Source organism: Buteo buteo, chromosome 24 (assembly GCF_964188355.1).
Source record: "Buteo buteo chromosome 24, bButBut1.hap1.1, whole genome shotgun sequence".
Classification (NCBI taxonomy): Eukaryota; Metazoa; Chordata; class Aves; order Accipitriformes; family Accipitridae; genus Buteo; species Buteo buteo.
This window is the reverse complement of record NC_134194.1, coordinates 18369307-18382241: the sequence shown is the minus strand read 5'-3', so window position 1 is coordinate 18382241 and position 12935 is coordinate 18369307. Positions and strand designations below refer to the sequence as shown.

The 12935-nt window shown below is 38.8% G+C and overlaps 1 protein-coding gene across 2 annotated transcripts; it reads left to right on the top strand.

Annotated features, from left to right (window-relative positions):
- Positions 1-704: 704 nt before the first annotated feature.
- On the top strand, positions 705-10954 carry KCNMB1 (potassium calcium-activated channel subfamily M regulatory beta subunit 1). 2 transcript variants are annotated; one of them, XM_075056432.1, is made up of 4 exons: positions 705-901; positions 6732-6901; positions 8380-8575; positions 10627-10954. In XM_075056432.1, exons 2-4 carry the CDS (start codon positions 6765-6767, stop codon positions 10894-10896), a joined length of 603 nt encoding a protein of 200 aa, XP_074912533.1. In that variant the 5' UTR covers positions 705-901; positions 6732-6764; the 3' UTR covers positions 10897-10954. The 2 variants fall into 2 exon arrangements, with proteins under 2 accessions (XP_074912533.1, XP_074912534.1); XM_075056433.1 differs by lacking the exon at positions 705-901 and adding an exon at positions 1370-1387.
- Positions 10955-12935: the final 1981 nt, after the last annotated feature.

The following is a 12935-nucleotide window of genomic DNA, read 5'->3' as shown; positions in this document are numbered from 1 at the left end:
TTTTGGGGGAGATTCATCTGTTATCTTCAGACAGCATGAACTTTCTGAACATGTCAACTTCAAATCTTTTAACAAAAGCAAGCCCAGAAGACCAGCTTACGCTGAAACAGCTAATTATTAGATAGCTAAAGCAAGGTGGAGGGTATCTTACCCTTGTTTGCAATGGTCAGAACACTCTTAATGCTTTTACTGGATTAATTCATTTCAGTTCCTTTAGTCTCCCAATAAAAGAGTTTTCCTCTGTCAAAAAAGGTATTATTTTAGCTCTTCTCTGAACCTCTGTGCTAGGAGTCATCTGTTTATATGTCCCAGAAGCAGACTTGGCTTTTTGGCTAGAGGAACATGCTGGACACTGATATGTCTATGGCATGATGGATGCTTTGTTCTTGTCTACAGGTCTCTGATGTACAGTCAAAATTTTAGCATCTGTTGCATCCAAACTGACCAAAACTAGTGGCAACAAAGCATTCACACACAGCTGTTAATAGCTTAGGTATTAAGAATCAAGACCTATCAGATAGGGGGAGGGGGAGCTGCACAAAATGAGTAGGACCGTAGTTTAAGACAAATCCACCAGGGTATGTGGTAAAGGGGCCCTAGGGTATAAGAAAACTCAGCCTCTTCAGCTGTAGTTGGTCTTAGTATTGTGGCTTCCTGGTTTTCAGCAATTAATCTCAAAAAGGACAGTGCTCTTTCATACCTTACCATTTATGGTTACAGAAAGCTTCGTAACAAGGGAACTAAGTTAGGAGTTTAGCCACAGCAAAGCAAACTCAGAGAAGTACAGGAAAGGAGAAGGAAAAAAAAAAAATCCCTTTCAGCTCTAAGTTCCACTGCTATCGCAAATCTGTCATGTAACAGAAGTTTTTTCATCAGAGAAAGAACCATTTCATCAAAAAAAGTAAGTATATTTCTAAGCCACTGGTTTTCTTTGGGAGCGTGCAATAGCTTTGGGTTTGAGAAGTACAGTGCTCTCGGAAGCAACAGTCTTTCTAAATCTGCAGACCTATGGAAGGCAGGCCAGATAGCCCACATGCTCCAGAAAAGTTGTTCTCTCTTTTGTAATTGGATGTAATCTGATAATTCTCCATATTTATTAGCAAAGATAATAGTAATATTTTCACAAATTAGGAGTCTGCAACCCAAATGAGATCATAGCTTTTATTCATTTTAACGGTAAATAGGCTTTTACTCTTAGGAGTTTCATGGCTTTGGGTGTTCAGTATTCCTTTAGAGGCTGTGCTTGTCTAGCTCTAAGTTAGAGAGGAACTTGAACTCTTTCAGGCTTCACTGAAATCTACTCTTAATTTGATTCATTCTGTGCAGCCCTGTACTACACATAATCCAAAAGAAGCACTCAAGAAAGATTTCAGAACTGCTGAACTGAGCAAGTAACTCTTTTCCTTTTTTAAGAACCACCAGGTTTAAAAGCTAACAGAATTACTCTTAAACAACTGCATAGGTTTTTAAACAAAAAAGCTAACTTCTCTAATTCACTCTAGTGTCACATCAGCTAAAGAATTCATTAATAAAGCAAAATGATACAGCATATTTTGTAAAATAAATGTAGTTGCATCATGTTACACAGTCAAAATATTGCTGCTTCAGTTTTCCAAAACAGCTGCATGAGTACACTGCAGTCTTCTCTGCACATTTCAACTGAGGTTCAGAATCACCCTATTCTGTAAGACACACAGTATTTGTGCTGTCAGATGCACAGAATGCTTTTTAAGTAATCACTTCTTACCATTTGCAATGAACACCACCAGTGTTCCCTGGCCCCAGCAGCCCTGGCAAAGGCAGACTTGTTACCAGCAAGAAATGCATATAAAAGCTAGTGTAGGAAATGGAAGGCGGGGAGAGGGGAAGGAAGTGCCAATGCAAATGTAGTTTTGACTTCAGGCCTGTTGTCCAGGTTGTAAGTGGTGGGGCAGTAGCTAAGAAAAGGATGAGGGCAGGATTGAAACAGAAAGAAAGAAGAATCTAAGCAGTGTTGAAATACTCATGGAAACAGGTAGGCAAGTATGAGTGTTCAAACTAATTCTACTCAGAGACAGTAGTAAATATGTAAGCTGTGCAGCTCTGCCACAGTAGCATAACCAGTACAGAGCTCATATTTACAGATCTAAAAAACTTACAAGTGCCTTCTGGTTCCCCCACAAAGTACTTGGCCAATAAACTGGCAACAAATACTATGCTCCTCTTACTTACCCAGCAAAGCCAGCAATTTTTATGTTGTCCACACAAGGTGTTTTGAGAATAAAACAAGATGACTATCAAGTTGGCACTTGATAGGAGAAAGCAAATGGCTATTTTGTATGCAGAGGCAGTAGGGCCAAAGGGTCCAGGCCTGTTTAAAAACTCATCGCTGCAGAGATATGGATGACTTGCATCACTCTTCTTGGTGTCATGTAGTATTAGCACTTGATGCTCATCCGAAAGCAATACCTAAGTGCTCACTGGAAATTCACCATATGGTGTAGGATAAACCAGCTCAAAAAATTACTAGCTCACTGTTAATATTTATTCCCAACTTAAATTTGAGAAAAGGGTTTAGCACCCTTTCTTCTGCAAGTGAGCAAGATGAATTCATCAGTGCTACTGATGCTGCCATACCCAAGTTAAGAGCAGCCTGGAATAGCTCAAAAGAGAGGTCCCATCCAAACTCACAGAGGTCACAGCACTGGAAACTCTGCAAAAGATGGGGGAGGAGGCGGCAGAGACTTCCTACAGAGTGTCAAACATGTCTACTAATCAAAACAAGGGACTCTATTCCAAACCTGAGCAGATGGCATCCCTAGGATTATCACAAGCAGCTGTCAATGCAGTGATTATACATTGAAATTGCACAGCTAATGTACTGTATAATTTAACTAGACTGAAGCAGATTAGGGAGAGGGAACATTATGAAAAGATTTGGAGCTTATATTTTCCTAATAATTATGGAGGCACCCCACAATCTTCAGTGCAAAAGATACATTTAGATTTGTTCCTGAAGGCCAGACTAAAAACTACATCATACACTTCAACATCTTCCAATTCAAATATGCTCAGAGATTTCCTGTGCCAATCAACTCCTCTGCAGTGCTTCATTTTTCAAAGATTTAATGATTTTGTCAGAGGAAACACCTAATTAGCTCTTTCAATATTCCTCCCAATATACATTGACAGAGCTAGGAGACAAGAAAAGAATTTTTAATCTGAAAAAAAAGTAACTTTTTAAACAATGGGGAAATTCCAAATAAATATGTTTTTCTATATGCATGCAGCATTGCTTTGTCTTGAGAGCCAGAAAATGCAGGATTTGCAGCACAAGAACATAAGAATATTTAAATATGAAAGGAAAAAAAATGCATCTAGGGATTCCTTCAATAACTTGGGTTTTCTCTTAAATTATTCTGCACATGCATGAAATAGTGTTACAGACTTTCCTAGTCTAATAAGTTTTGAAGCATAAAAAAATGCAGCAGGAACTATGTATTTCCGTTTTAGGGACCACATTTACAGCTAAACTGGTGCAGCAACACAACAGTGATGTAAGCACCTCCGATTTACACTGCCTGAAGACCTAGCTGGTTATTTGTTATGTTTATAGAAGCACTCAGTGAGATATTTTTAGATGAATCTTTCTTGTTAACATTCTCTGCATAATTTATATGTCCTTATTCTCTTTGGGGTGGAGCAGACATCTGAACTGGGGGAGCAGAGGCAAACAGCATCACCTAGCAGCCCATGCAGACAACCGGGGTCAGGCAGCCCATCTGGTGTCAGGATGGGGAAGAACACTGCACATCATGGTGGGAAAACCTCTTGGCCACTTGTGAAAATTTCTGATTTACACGTACAAATTCCTTATGTGTCTTAAGGAGGTAGTCTGGCAGTTTGAGATGGTTAGGAAGGATAAGCTTACTGGTACTTCTGCTGCCTATATGGCTGACATTCAAGCAGATTCATGGGGCAATTACATTTATTAATTCTTTGGTTAATAGTCCCACAGTTCTTGTTTTCCATGTAACAAGGGGTCTGATTACCCCACTATTTCTCAGTGTAACTGGGACAGCTATGTAAACATTATAGTTCATCTAAAACTCAAGACATTGACAGCACTAGGCCACTAGAAGTTTTCCACAAGTCATGGTGGCAGTACCAATCTTTCTTTCATTTTCCCACAGAACTAATTAATCATTGTTCCTGTATGCAAGAATTTCTTGCTAACAACTCAGGTTTCCACTTGTCTATCATTAGCTTCCCACTGTGTTATAAGGAACTGCCATTCAAGTACCACATGGTCTCGGGGCCTGTGCTCCAGGACCGATGTTGTTCCTTTATTTCATTTTCCCCTCTGACCAAGCTGCACAATAGGTAAAGGAGAGTCAGTTTAGTGTCAGTTGGTCTTAAGGTGCTATGTTGCACAGTGTTCCAATATTTTAAATATTTTGGAATTCTTTGTTTTTCGAAAATGCTATTTCCATTTTTTCCCCCACAGAGCTAAAAGAAACGACAGAAGTTTCCAAAGAACAGTCAGTACGGACATTTACCCAAGTCTCCTTGCAGGGTGCATGTGCCTCTGTGCACGGTTATACACAAGTATGCAGGCACAGCGTGAGCACGCTGACAGTGCTTGATGCCACATGTTCTATTTATAGCCCCACAGACCAAGAAAAACACAATGCAGCCTTATTTAAGGGCCTTAGCTCACATTCTGTATTAAACTCAAATGCCAGTAAGCAGGTAAAATTTATCTTCTGGCAATTTCCAGCTTAAGATGCTACTTACAATGCCAGTGAATTATACATGATCATCAGAAAAACATTTCCCCTAAAAATGCTGTACACAAAATTCACAGTGGATATCGATGTTTTATTTAAAGTGGAATTAAATATGGAACTGGACAAAATTCAGTATTCCAACAACAACTCCTTTTGTTCCTAGGGACACCTCAGAACAGCCCTTCATTTTGATATCATGTACGAGCAACTTCAAAATATATACTTGAAAAATCCTGTAACTAGCCCCAAGTTATGCTAAACGACCAAAGCTGTTTTACTGTCCGTATACGTCTATATTGTAAATAACACTAACATTCAGGTGTTATAGTCGTCTAAAAACAGTAGCATTTCACTGTTCAAATACTTTTTTCCTTTGATCATTAAACAGTCAAAGTAAAACACGTTTACCAGTGAAAAACAGAACTAATAGGAAAGAAAGTAACATTCAGATTATATTCACATTCTTTCCTCTGAGAGCTGATGGTGTCTTTATCTCATCTTTCACCAAACTCAGTGTTGTCCCCCACCCCCAGTAACACCACAGCTCTGCCAGCCTGGGGCAGCTGGAGACCGTCTACTCATGGTTAACCTGAAGAGCCTATTTGCTAACTTGATATAGTGTAAGAGAAGCATAAGCCAAACTTAAGTCTTGATACTTGCTCCATTGCTTAGCTGAACAGAGGTGGATTTAGGCAAGGACCACACCATCCTGAAGGCCAGCCAGTAAGGATAAATATGAAATAGTTATACACACCTGAAGCTAAAAACCTGAAAATACATCAGCTACTGCACAAAGCTGTGCACTGTTGCCTTGCACATGAGAACAGGACTGAAACCTGTTTCAGCATGTACATAATATATTTTCCCTTTCTCCTTCTGCTCTGCTTTCCTCTCTTCTCCCCCCAAAACCCCACACAAATCTTGCTGGACTTGTCATTTCCCATAACTATGGCTTGTACCATGTTTTCATGAAAAAACAAAACCCCACAAATCTTCAGTTACAGCTGTCAGTGCAACAGATACTGGTGATGGGTTGAACTCTCAGTGGCTGTTATAGCTCATTTACATATTAATCCTATACATCAGTCATAATGATTTAACGGCATATGGATTCACAGCAATTATTTTCAGATTCTCTTTATCAAGCATCAGCAAGATAATTTAAAATGCTATTTGGCAAGGGAGTGGGGGGAATCTGCCTAAGAGTTCCCCTGGTGTTACACCCATACTTCAGAGTTTGCACTGTCCCGCTAGTGCCAGCAGCAGTCCTGACTCCGTGCTTGTGGTAAAATGATAGCAGTTTTAACTGCTGTGTTTTCTAATCCTGTTCCATTAAGTTTGGTGGCATCATACTCCTACTGTCTAGAAAACGCAGCTCTTCTCCACTATTTGATCAGACATCAAGTTTTGAGCATTCCTGAATTGACAAGGCCAAACAACAAACACGCAGAAGTCAGAACCAGGCATCTCAAATGCTAAATTTTTAATTATTTCAGCTCTTTTGAAATAAAATGACATTTCAGACTAATCCAGAAGAAAATGCATCATGTAAAAAGGGTTCTACTGTGGGAAGATTTTCCCTTCACGCAGCCTTTACCAATCCACAACACACTATCTCTTACTTCAGAGAAGCCGCAACATAAAATAGACTGAATTAAGGCTGGGGACAATCAGGCCTTAACAGAACTCTCCCCAAAAGGAATCAGGTTTTCCTACCCCATCTGCTAGCCTCCCCACATGCACAGTTTTTAAAGTACTCTATGGTAAATATCAGAAAGTAAAAAAGGAGTCTACTGATAACAAAAAGCACAGTAACTTTTTTTTAAATTCTAGTTTTTGCAAAAATGGGACTGCTCCTCCATGGGATACATTATATTCCAGAAACTTGTTACACAACTGCAATACCTGTAACCAATCCTAGTCACATTTTCCCTGTCCCTTCTGTATTTTATTTTATACCAGAAAGAGATTGTTCAGATTTCACAACTCTAAATTATGTTGGGAAAAAAGTTGGTGACTGCACAGAAGCGGGGGGAGACAAGAGCCCTGTGCCTGGGACTGGGAATGGTCGCGTGCTCCACGATGATGTACTTCTTCATTGGGATCACCATTGTGCCATTCTACACTAAAAGGTAACAACAGCCATTTGTTTATGAATACAAAGCTATTTCTTTTTCCTGTCTGCATCAAATACAGTTATTAAAACAGTGCCGAAATATATGTTAGTACATTGTACAATAAATAAACAATAAATTCTTATGAGCTCTTCAAGAACGTAAGACAGAATAAAAGAGAAAGAAAAAAGTGAGCCAAGAAGTCATCAGGCATTTACAGGTAAGAAAAAGAAAGAGGGACTGATCATCTTCAGGGCTAGAATGTAAACAGACTAAAACAAAACATTTACTATGAAAACATGTAAAATAAAACCCCACCATGCTTATCAAAGCTTGATAATGGAAAGCTAAGTCTTGCACAAATGAAAAAAAAAAAAAGGTGCTTTTCCATGTGCAGGAGGGTGCGTTTTTTAAATAAAACTATATAAACTTGAGCAACAGAAGTCATGGTAAAATTGTTCAGTCAAGAATCTGTATCTAACTTCCAAATCAACCATCACAAGAAACTAGCACCTTCAAACAGGCCAGTCTACCACAGCAAATGCTGCAGAATACAATGAATGCTGAAGAAGTTACTATTGCCCGCATTTTTATTTCATTTTGCAAGTTCTGCCTCCACACACAAAATCAATTTGCAAAAAACCAAAGTAACAAGATGAAGAGTACAGCTCAGTTTTTCATGCTTGAAGATTTTGATAAAGCAAGTACATGCACCTCATTCTTCTTGCTAAGAGCACCTTTAAGCTCAAAAATGTTTGAAAAACATTATCTTTAAAACAGAGTAATTCACAGTTGTTTTATTTATTTTCCAGCCTCCTGATTCTATTACAAAAGACATTTGCATGTAAAAAGATTAGTGTAAGAACTAGAGCGAGACTATTTCTTTTTTTTTTTTGCCACCAATGTGTACTGCTGTAAGCAAAAGCTTACTATGTTATCAGTAATAAAAGAGTAACTCTTGAGAAACAGGGATAAGTAACAGCAAAAAAATGAACTTTTGCCAGCCAAAATCCTGCTACTTATTCATGCAAAAGGTCCATGTAATAAAGAAAAGGAGAAGGCGGGGAAAACATGGGAACTCATCTGAGTTCTGAGGATTACTGAATGAAATTAGTCAAAATATTTCTGAGACATCAAGTGTACTGCACTTCCAAATACTTACTACCAAACATTAAAATCCATAGCAATTTTTGTTTCTTGAATAACACAGCTGATTACAGACGGGTTTAGAATCTAACTTCAAACCACAGAATGTGTAACAAACAACAGCAACAACAACAAAAAAATACTTTGCTGCACTGCTTTGCTACGGCAGCCCTTCTTCAGGTGCAGCCATTGATGAGGGTGGGCAAAGTTCACCACACCGGCATCAAGCAGCCATGAACTCCACCCATGCCACCATTTAGAGCTGGCACACACAGATGCATCTCCAGCACGCGACTCATAACAGATGTTGCTAACACTTAAAAGCGGTACCTTTTGTTTTGGTTTTGTAGTGTCTGGACAACAGAAACTATGTGCAAGGTACTCAAAGCCAACATCATGGACAAAGTTCTCTGCCCAAACAGCAAAGGCTCAGAGGATGAGGATATCTTTCCTTATCCCTGTCTACAGGTGTGGGTTAATCTGACAGCCTCAGGACAAGAGGTTATGCTGTATCAGACTGAAGATACACTGGAAAGGAATCCTAAGGTACTTGCAACACAGATTGAATAATCACTGTCTGTTGTTATCTAGCTAGCACCTTTGAGGAGAAAGGGTGATTGTTTTTAAACCAAGCAACAGAGTAAGAGTTGGCATTGTTCATCTTTTACATGTTGATGTCTGTGCTTAGACCAAGGCATTTTTAAAATATTCCAGAAATTACACAGTTCTGGATTTTGTTTTAAACATTACGTCAAACATTAAGTTAATACTTGTTAAGGAATTATATCAACTAAGCATGAATATTTAACATTTATGAACATTTAAAAATACGTAAGTCTCCGAGTTGAAGACCAATAGTAAGAAATAGTTGATAAACTGTGGTTTGCTCAGTTGCTTGTTAAGTTATCTCAGGAGAGACCCAAAGTTAAAAACTGTCCAAAGCAAGAGCACAAATCCCAATTTTACTTTCATTTTTGGTGTGTGATATGAAGCAGGGAACAAACAAAGCAGAGAAAGGGGGAATGAGGGTGCTGTTGGGAACATGATGCATATGTTAGATAGAAGAGAAACAAATCAGTTATTTTGGAAGATGACCACCCAGAAAACTTATTTGTCTTTGGTTCGGTCTGCAACAGTTTCTGGCCAGCATGGCAGCAGAAACCTGGACTCACAGAGAAGGCAGTGGCACTGTAGGAAGCACCTGTTTAATGCAGAGATGCTGGGTATGGTGGTAGAGGTACCTTGGTCAGTTGTACCTTGGATGTCTTCCCCAGAGGATGACTGCAGACCACAGATGGGACAGAAATGTGGCTGCACAGTATTCATTTGGCTTTAGAGGTGTGTGAAAGATTAGGGAAGGGGAAAAAGTAGGTTGTTATCCTTTTGTTCCTGCCATTGTTTCTGCTTGGGAATCAGCAAAAAGTTCAATATTTTTAGGCTTGCTCCCCCACAACCAGAAGTGCTCCTATAGGTACACTGTCCCAGGGAAGGTCAGGTTCAGTTCAATTCCAAAACCACAAGTATTTCAGAGGCCTTATTCCAACTCAACACTCTCTAAGGGGACATAAAGTGAAATTCAGATCTTGGATGCCCAAGACTGAAGCACCTTCAGAATCCAAACCAAACATGCTCAGACTACAAGTGCTCATCTTCTTAAAGAAATTATATAGATCAGCGTTTCACACAGTGCAAACCTGATAGCATAAAACACTTTGGCTGAAGGGAATTTTGCTAGCCAATACCTATCTATATAGTGACTGTCTCAGGGAAAGCTACATACAATGAAGTAGCAAAGCAGAAATTATCCACTGTAGACTGAAACAAGAGTCTCATTCACTGCAAGAGGAGGTGATTTGCTGATTTCCTACCTACTGTTTGCATTACTGCAAGTATTAGCCTTCAGGTCAGGAACCATCCCCTTTCTGCCTTGGCCAGTTTCCAGCTTAAGATACCTAGGCATTATCATGTATGCAAAATAATATTGTAGAAAAGAAACTGTTATCAGCAACAACAACAACAACGAGTGCTTTAAAGTCTAATAGTATTTCCACTGAAGACTAAATAACTTTGCATTATTACTTCAGGTCAAAATAGTTCTGTGTTATGAGGACAAGTGGGAAGCCTCCAACAGCCATGCTTTCCTCTTATTTTTCTGCTAGTTATAATCAGATGTGCACAGTGAAGCAACTTCTTTTTCCTGCACACCGACAAGCCAGTTGTGAATTTCTGTACAACTAACACATTTCTGCTGTGCTGGTGCCTAGAAGCTCTGTTAGGAATCCAAGCTTGGCACTGTAATAATAAGGTCAGTCTCAAAGACTGCATTTTATTTTGAGCACTTATGTATTATTGGTTTCCAACAACATTACTCCAATCTGTAAATATGCAGATTGGGGGCATAGACACACTGACAGAAACAGGAAAGCATGGCAAACGGATTGTGGACATAAGGAAACCAAGGCAATCTCCAGGGATGCTACCCAAACTACGGAAGTTTTTGTCAGTACTAGCATGTTTGTTTTATTCAATCTGACTTAACTACAAACTTTGTATCAGAGTATCCATTATAATGAATCTCCTTGATTTTTTTATTCCAGTGTTCATACGTCCCAGGCAAGTCAGAGAACTCTAAAGAAGCTAAAGCACGAATAGAAACAATTGCAAGCAATTTCAAAAAATACCAGACTTTCCCATGCTACTACGACCCAGGAGGAACACAGACCAATGTCATTTTAAGCAGACTTTATCCCCCGAAAGGCCTCCTCTTTGCTTTCCTTTGGCCTACACTCATGTTTACTGGTGGATGTCTGATTATTGTTCTGGTAAAAATTAGTCAGTATGTTTCCGTTCTTTCTGCTCGGCAGTAGAAAATAAGTATCTGTCTAACCTAGATTGTTGCAAGATATTAAAGTGCCTTTGTTCTGACTGTCTTTATCTGCATTTTGTGACTTTTAATATACCAGGTGTGAATCTAAGGGCAGGCATTCCAGAAAATTGAATGGCACCCACTATGGATGGCAATCCATTACATGAGGACAAAATATACAGTTGATTCTCAGGAATGCCTGAAAATACCTCGTAAGAACACAGACTGAGTTACTATCTATTGTTTCCTTGGGCTTTCTGAGGTACAGTTGCTTTACAGAGCTACAATTCAAGTTTACTGCTAAGCTCTTGTTCCATATTTTAGACAGGGTCCTAATTTTCTGTCTGGTTGAGACCAGTTGCTGCCAGAACCATATACATCATTACTGGCAGACACAACCTTTAAATACTTCATTAACAGTACAGTATGTATTCATGGCATACTCGTCTGTCAAGAAAAGAAGTTTTTTTATGGTCCAAAGAGGTATTAGTTATCATGGATCTCTCTGCTTTTGGGAAAGGGGAGGGGGAAAACCACTCAAAACCAAAATACACTCACACAGATATTACAAAGTTTGTACTCTAAACATCTAACACCAATTGTATATAATGAAATATATGCATAAAACACAGGGTACGGTAAAGAAACTTATATTAGAAGTAAGTTTTGTATTTAACTCAAATCTTAGCCTTGTTTTACTTGCAAACAAGTATACTAAAGAAAGGCTACCTCCCTGCTATTTGCATATATTGTAAAATGTCAAGGAACAGAAGTCATGATATAAAGAGCATGATTATGTAGTAGAAAACATCCACGATGTCTTACTAAATACAGTAATCTAACATAACCACAGAAGTTTGCATGCTTAGCACAAAGGTATTTCACAATAGAGACATGTTTGTTTCTAGCACCAAGAGTGTTAGGAAAGCTCTGATGCACATATAGACACATTTTCGATTGTCTGAAAAGAACTCTGTTTCTCAGCCAATTTGCAAATTGCTACTGGACACAGGAGGAACACAAGATACTCCTGCATGCTGTATTTGACTGGTACTTGGCACACAACTAGTACAAGCTTTTTCATCAAACAGCTGATGAACCACTTAGTAGCTATCATTCACAGGAAAATTTCAGGGCTTAGACACAAATTTAAATTCATTAAACTGTAGTGGAAAAAAGTTATTCTCATTAATGTGCTATAATTCTCTACTGTTTATTGTAAGAAAGAGGAAGGCTGAAATATTAACCTGTTTATGTGCATTTTCCAACATTACTAATGGAATAGTGTCAGAGTTTGCTTTTCATCACGATCAGCAAATTGAAATTAAACCAAGATAGTACAAAATAGCAGTTATTAACATCATTAACGCTTGTTCAACATGCAAAATCTAGATGTTATCTATTAGAAATCTACAAGAGGAAAAAGACCTGCTCTAGTGCTTAAGATTCAGACAGTGTAAGTGGGCCTGTTAAAAGTAAAAAAAAGGCAAAACCCCCAAAATAAATATAGGAGGAGAAAGGAGATAAGTATTTACATCTTTATAGAACACCTTCATGAAAGGCATCTGAAACTGTGTGTATATATGATTCTAATCTTTCTCATTCAGGAAAATGAAAGTGCAGCAGGCACAAGTACAGGCCTTTTGGATGACCAAAAGCATTTGCCAATGGCATGGGAAGAGGAAGAGATACTGTTCTGTTAGTTCACCAAAAGCTGAGGGAAGAGTACGGTAAATGCTTAAAAATATAGTCATCAGACAGGGAGGATACCTGTTGAAGCTAATGAACTGTACTGGTACCAAAGGAGATCAACAAGCTAGCTGTAAATAGACCAGTTTATGTAATAGGCTCTTTCAAAGTTTTACTCCAAATTTTATGTTTCAGGAGTTTAAAAAGAGTCTCCAGTTTGCAAACTAGAACTTGCTCATGACTACTTTACACTCAGTCCAGCACATTAGCACCCTCGCCACCTTGCTCCCCTCTCAGCTCAGCGGAAATGAATGAAGGTTGGATGTTGCTATTCCTTCTAGTGGTAGTCCC

Bases quoted from the DNA above. Each gene is read 5' to 3' on its own strand.
- KCNMB1 (XM_075056432.1), top strand. From the start codon at position 6,765: ATGTTGGGAAAAAAGTTGGTGACTGCACAGAAGCGGGGGGAGACAAGA. The intron at 6,902-8,379 runs GTAACAACAGCC...TTGGTTTTGTAG, and splicing joins GTGCCATTCTACACTAAAAG to TGTCTGGACAACAGAAACTA. The intron at 8,576-10,626 runs GTACTTGCAACA...TTTTTATTCCAG, and splicing joins CACTGGAAAGGAATCCTAAG to TGTTCATACGTCCCAGGCAA.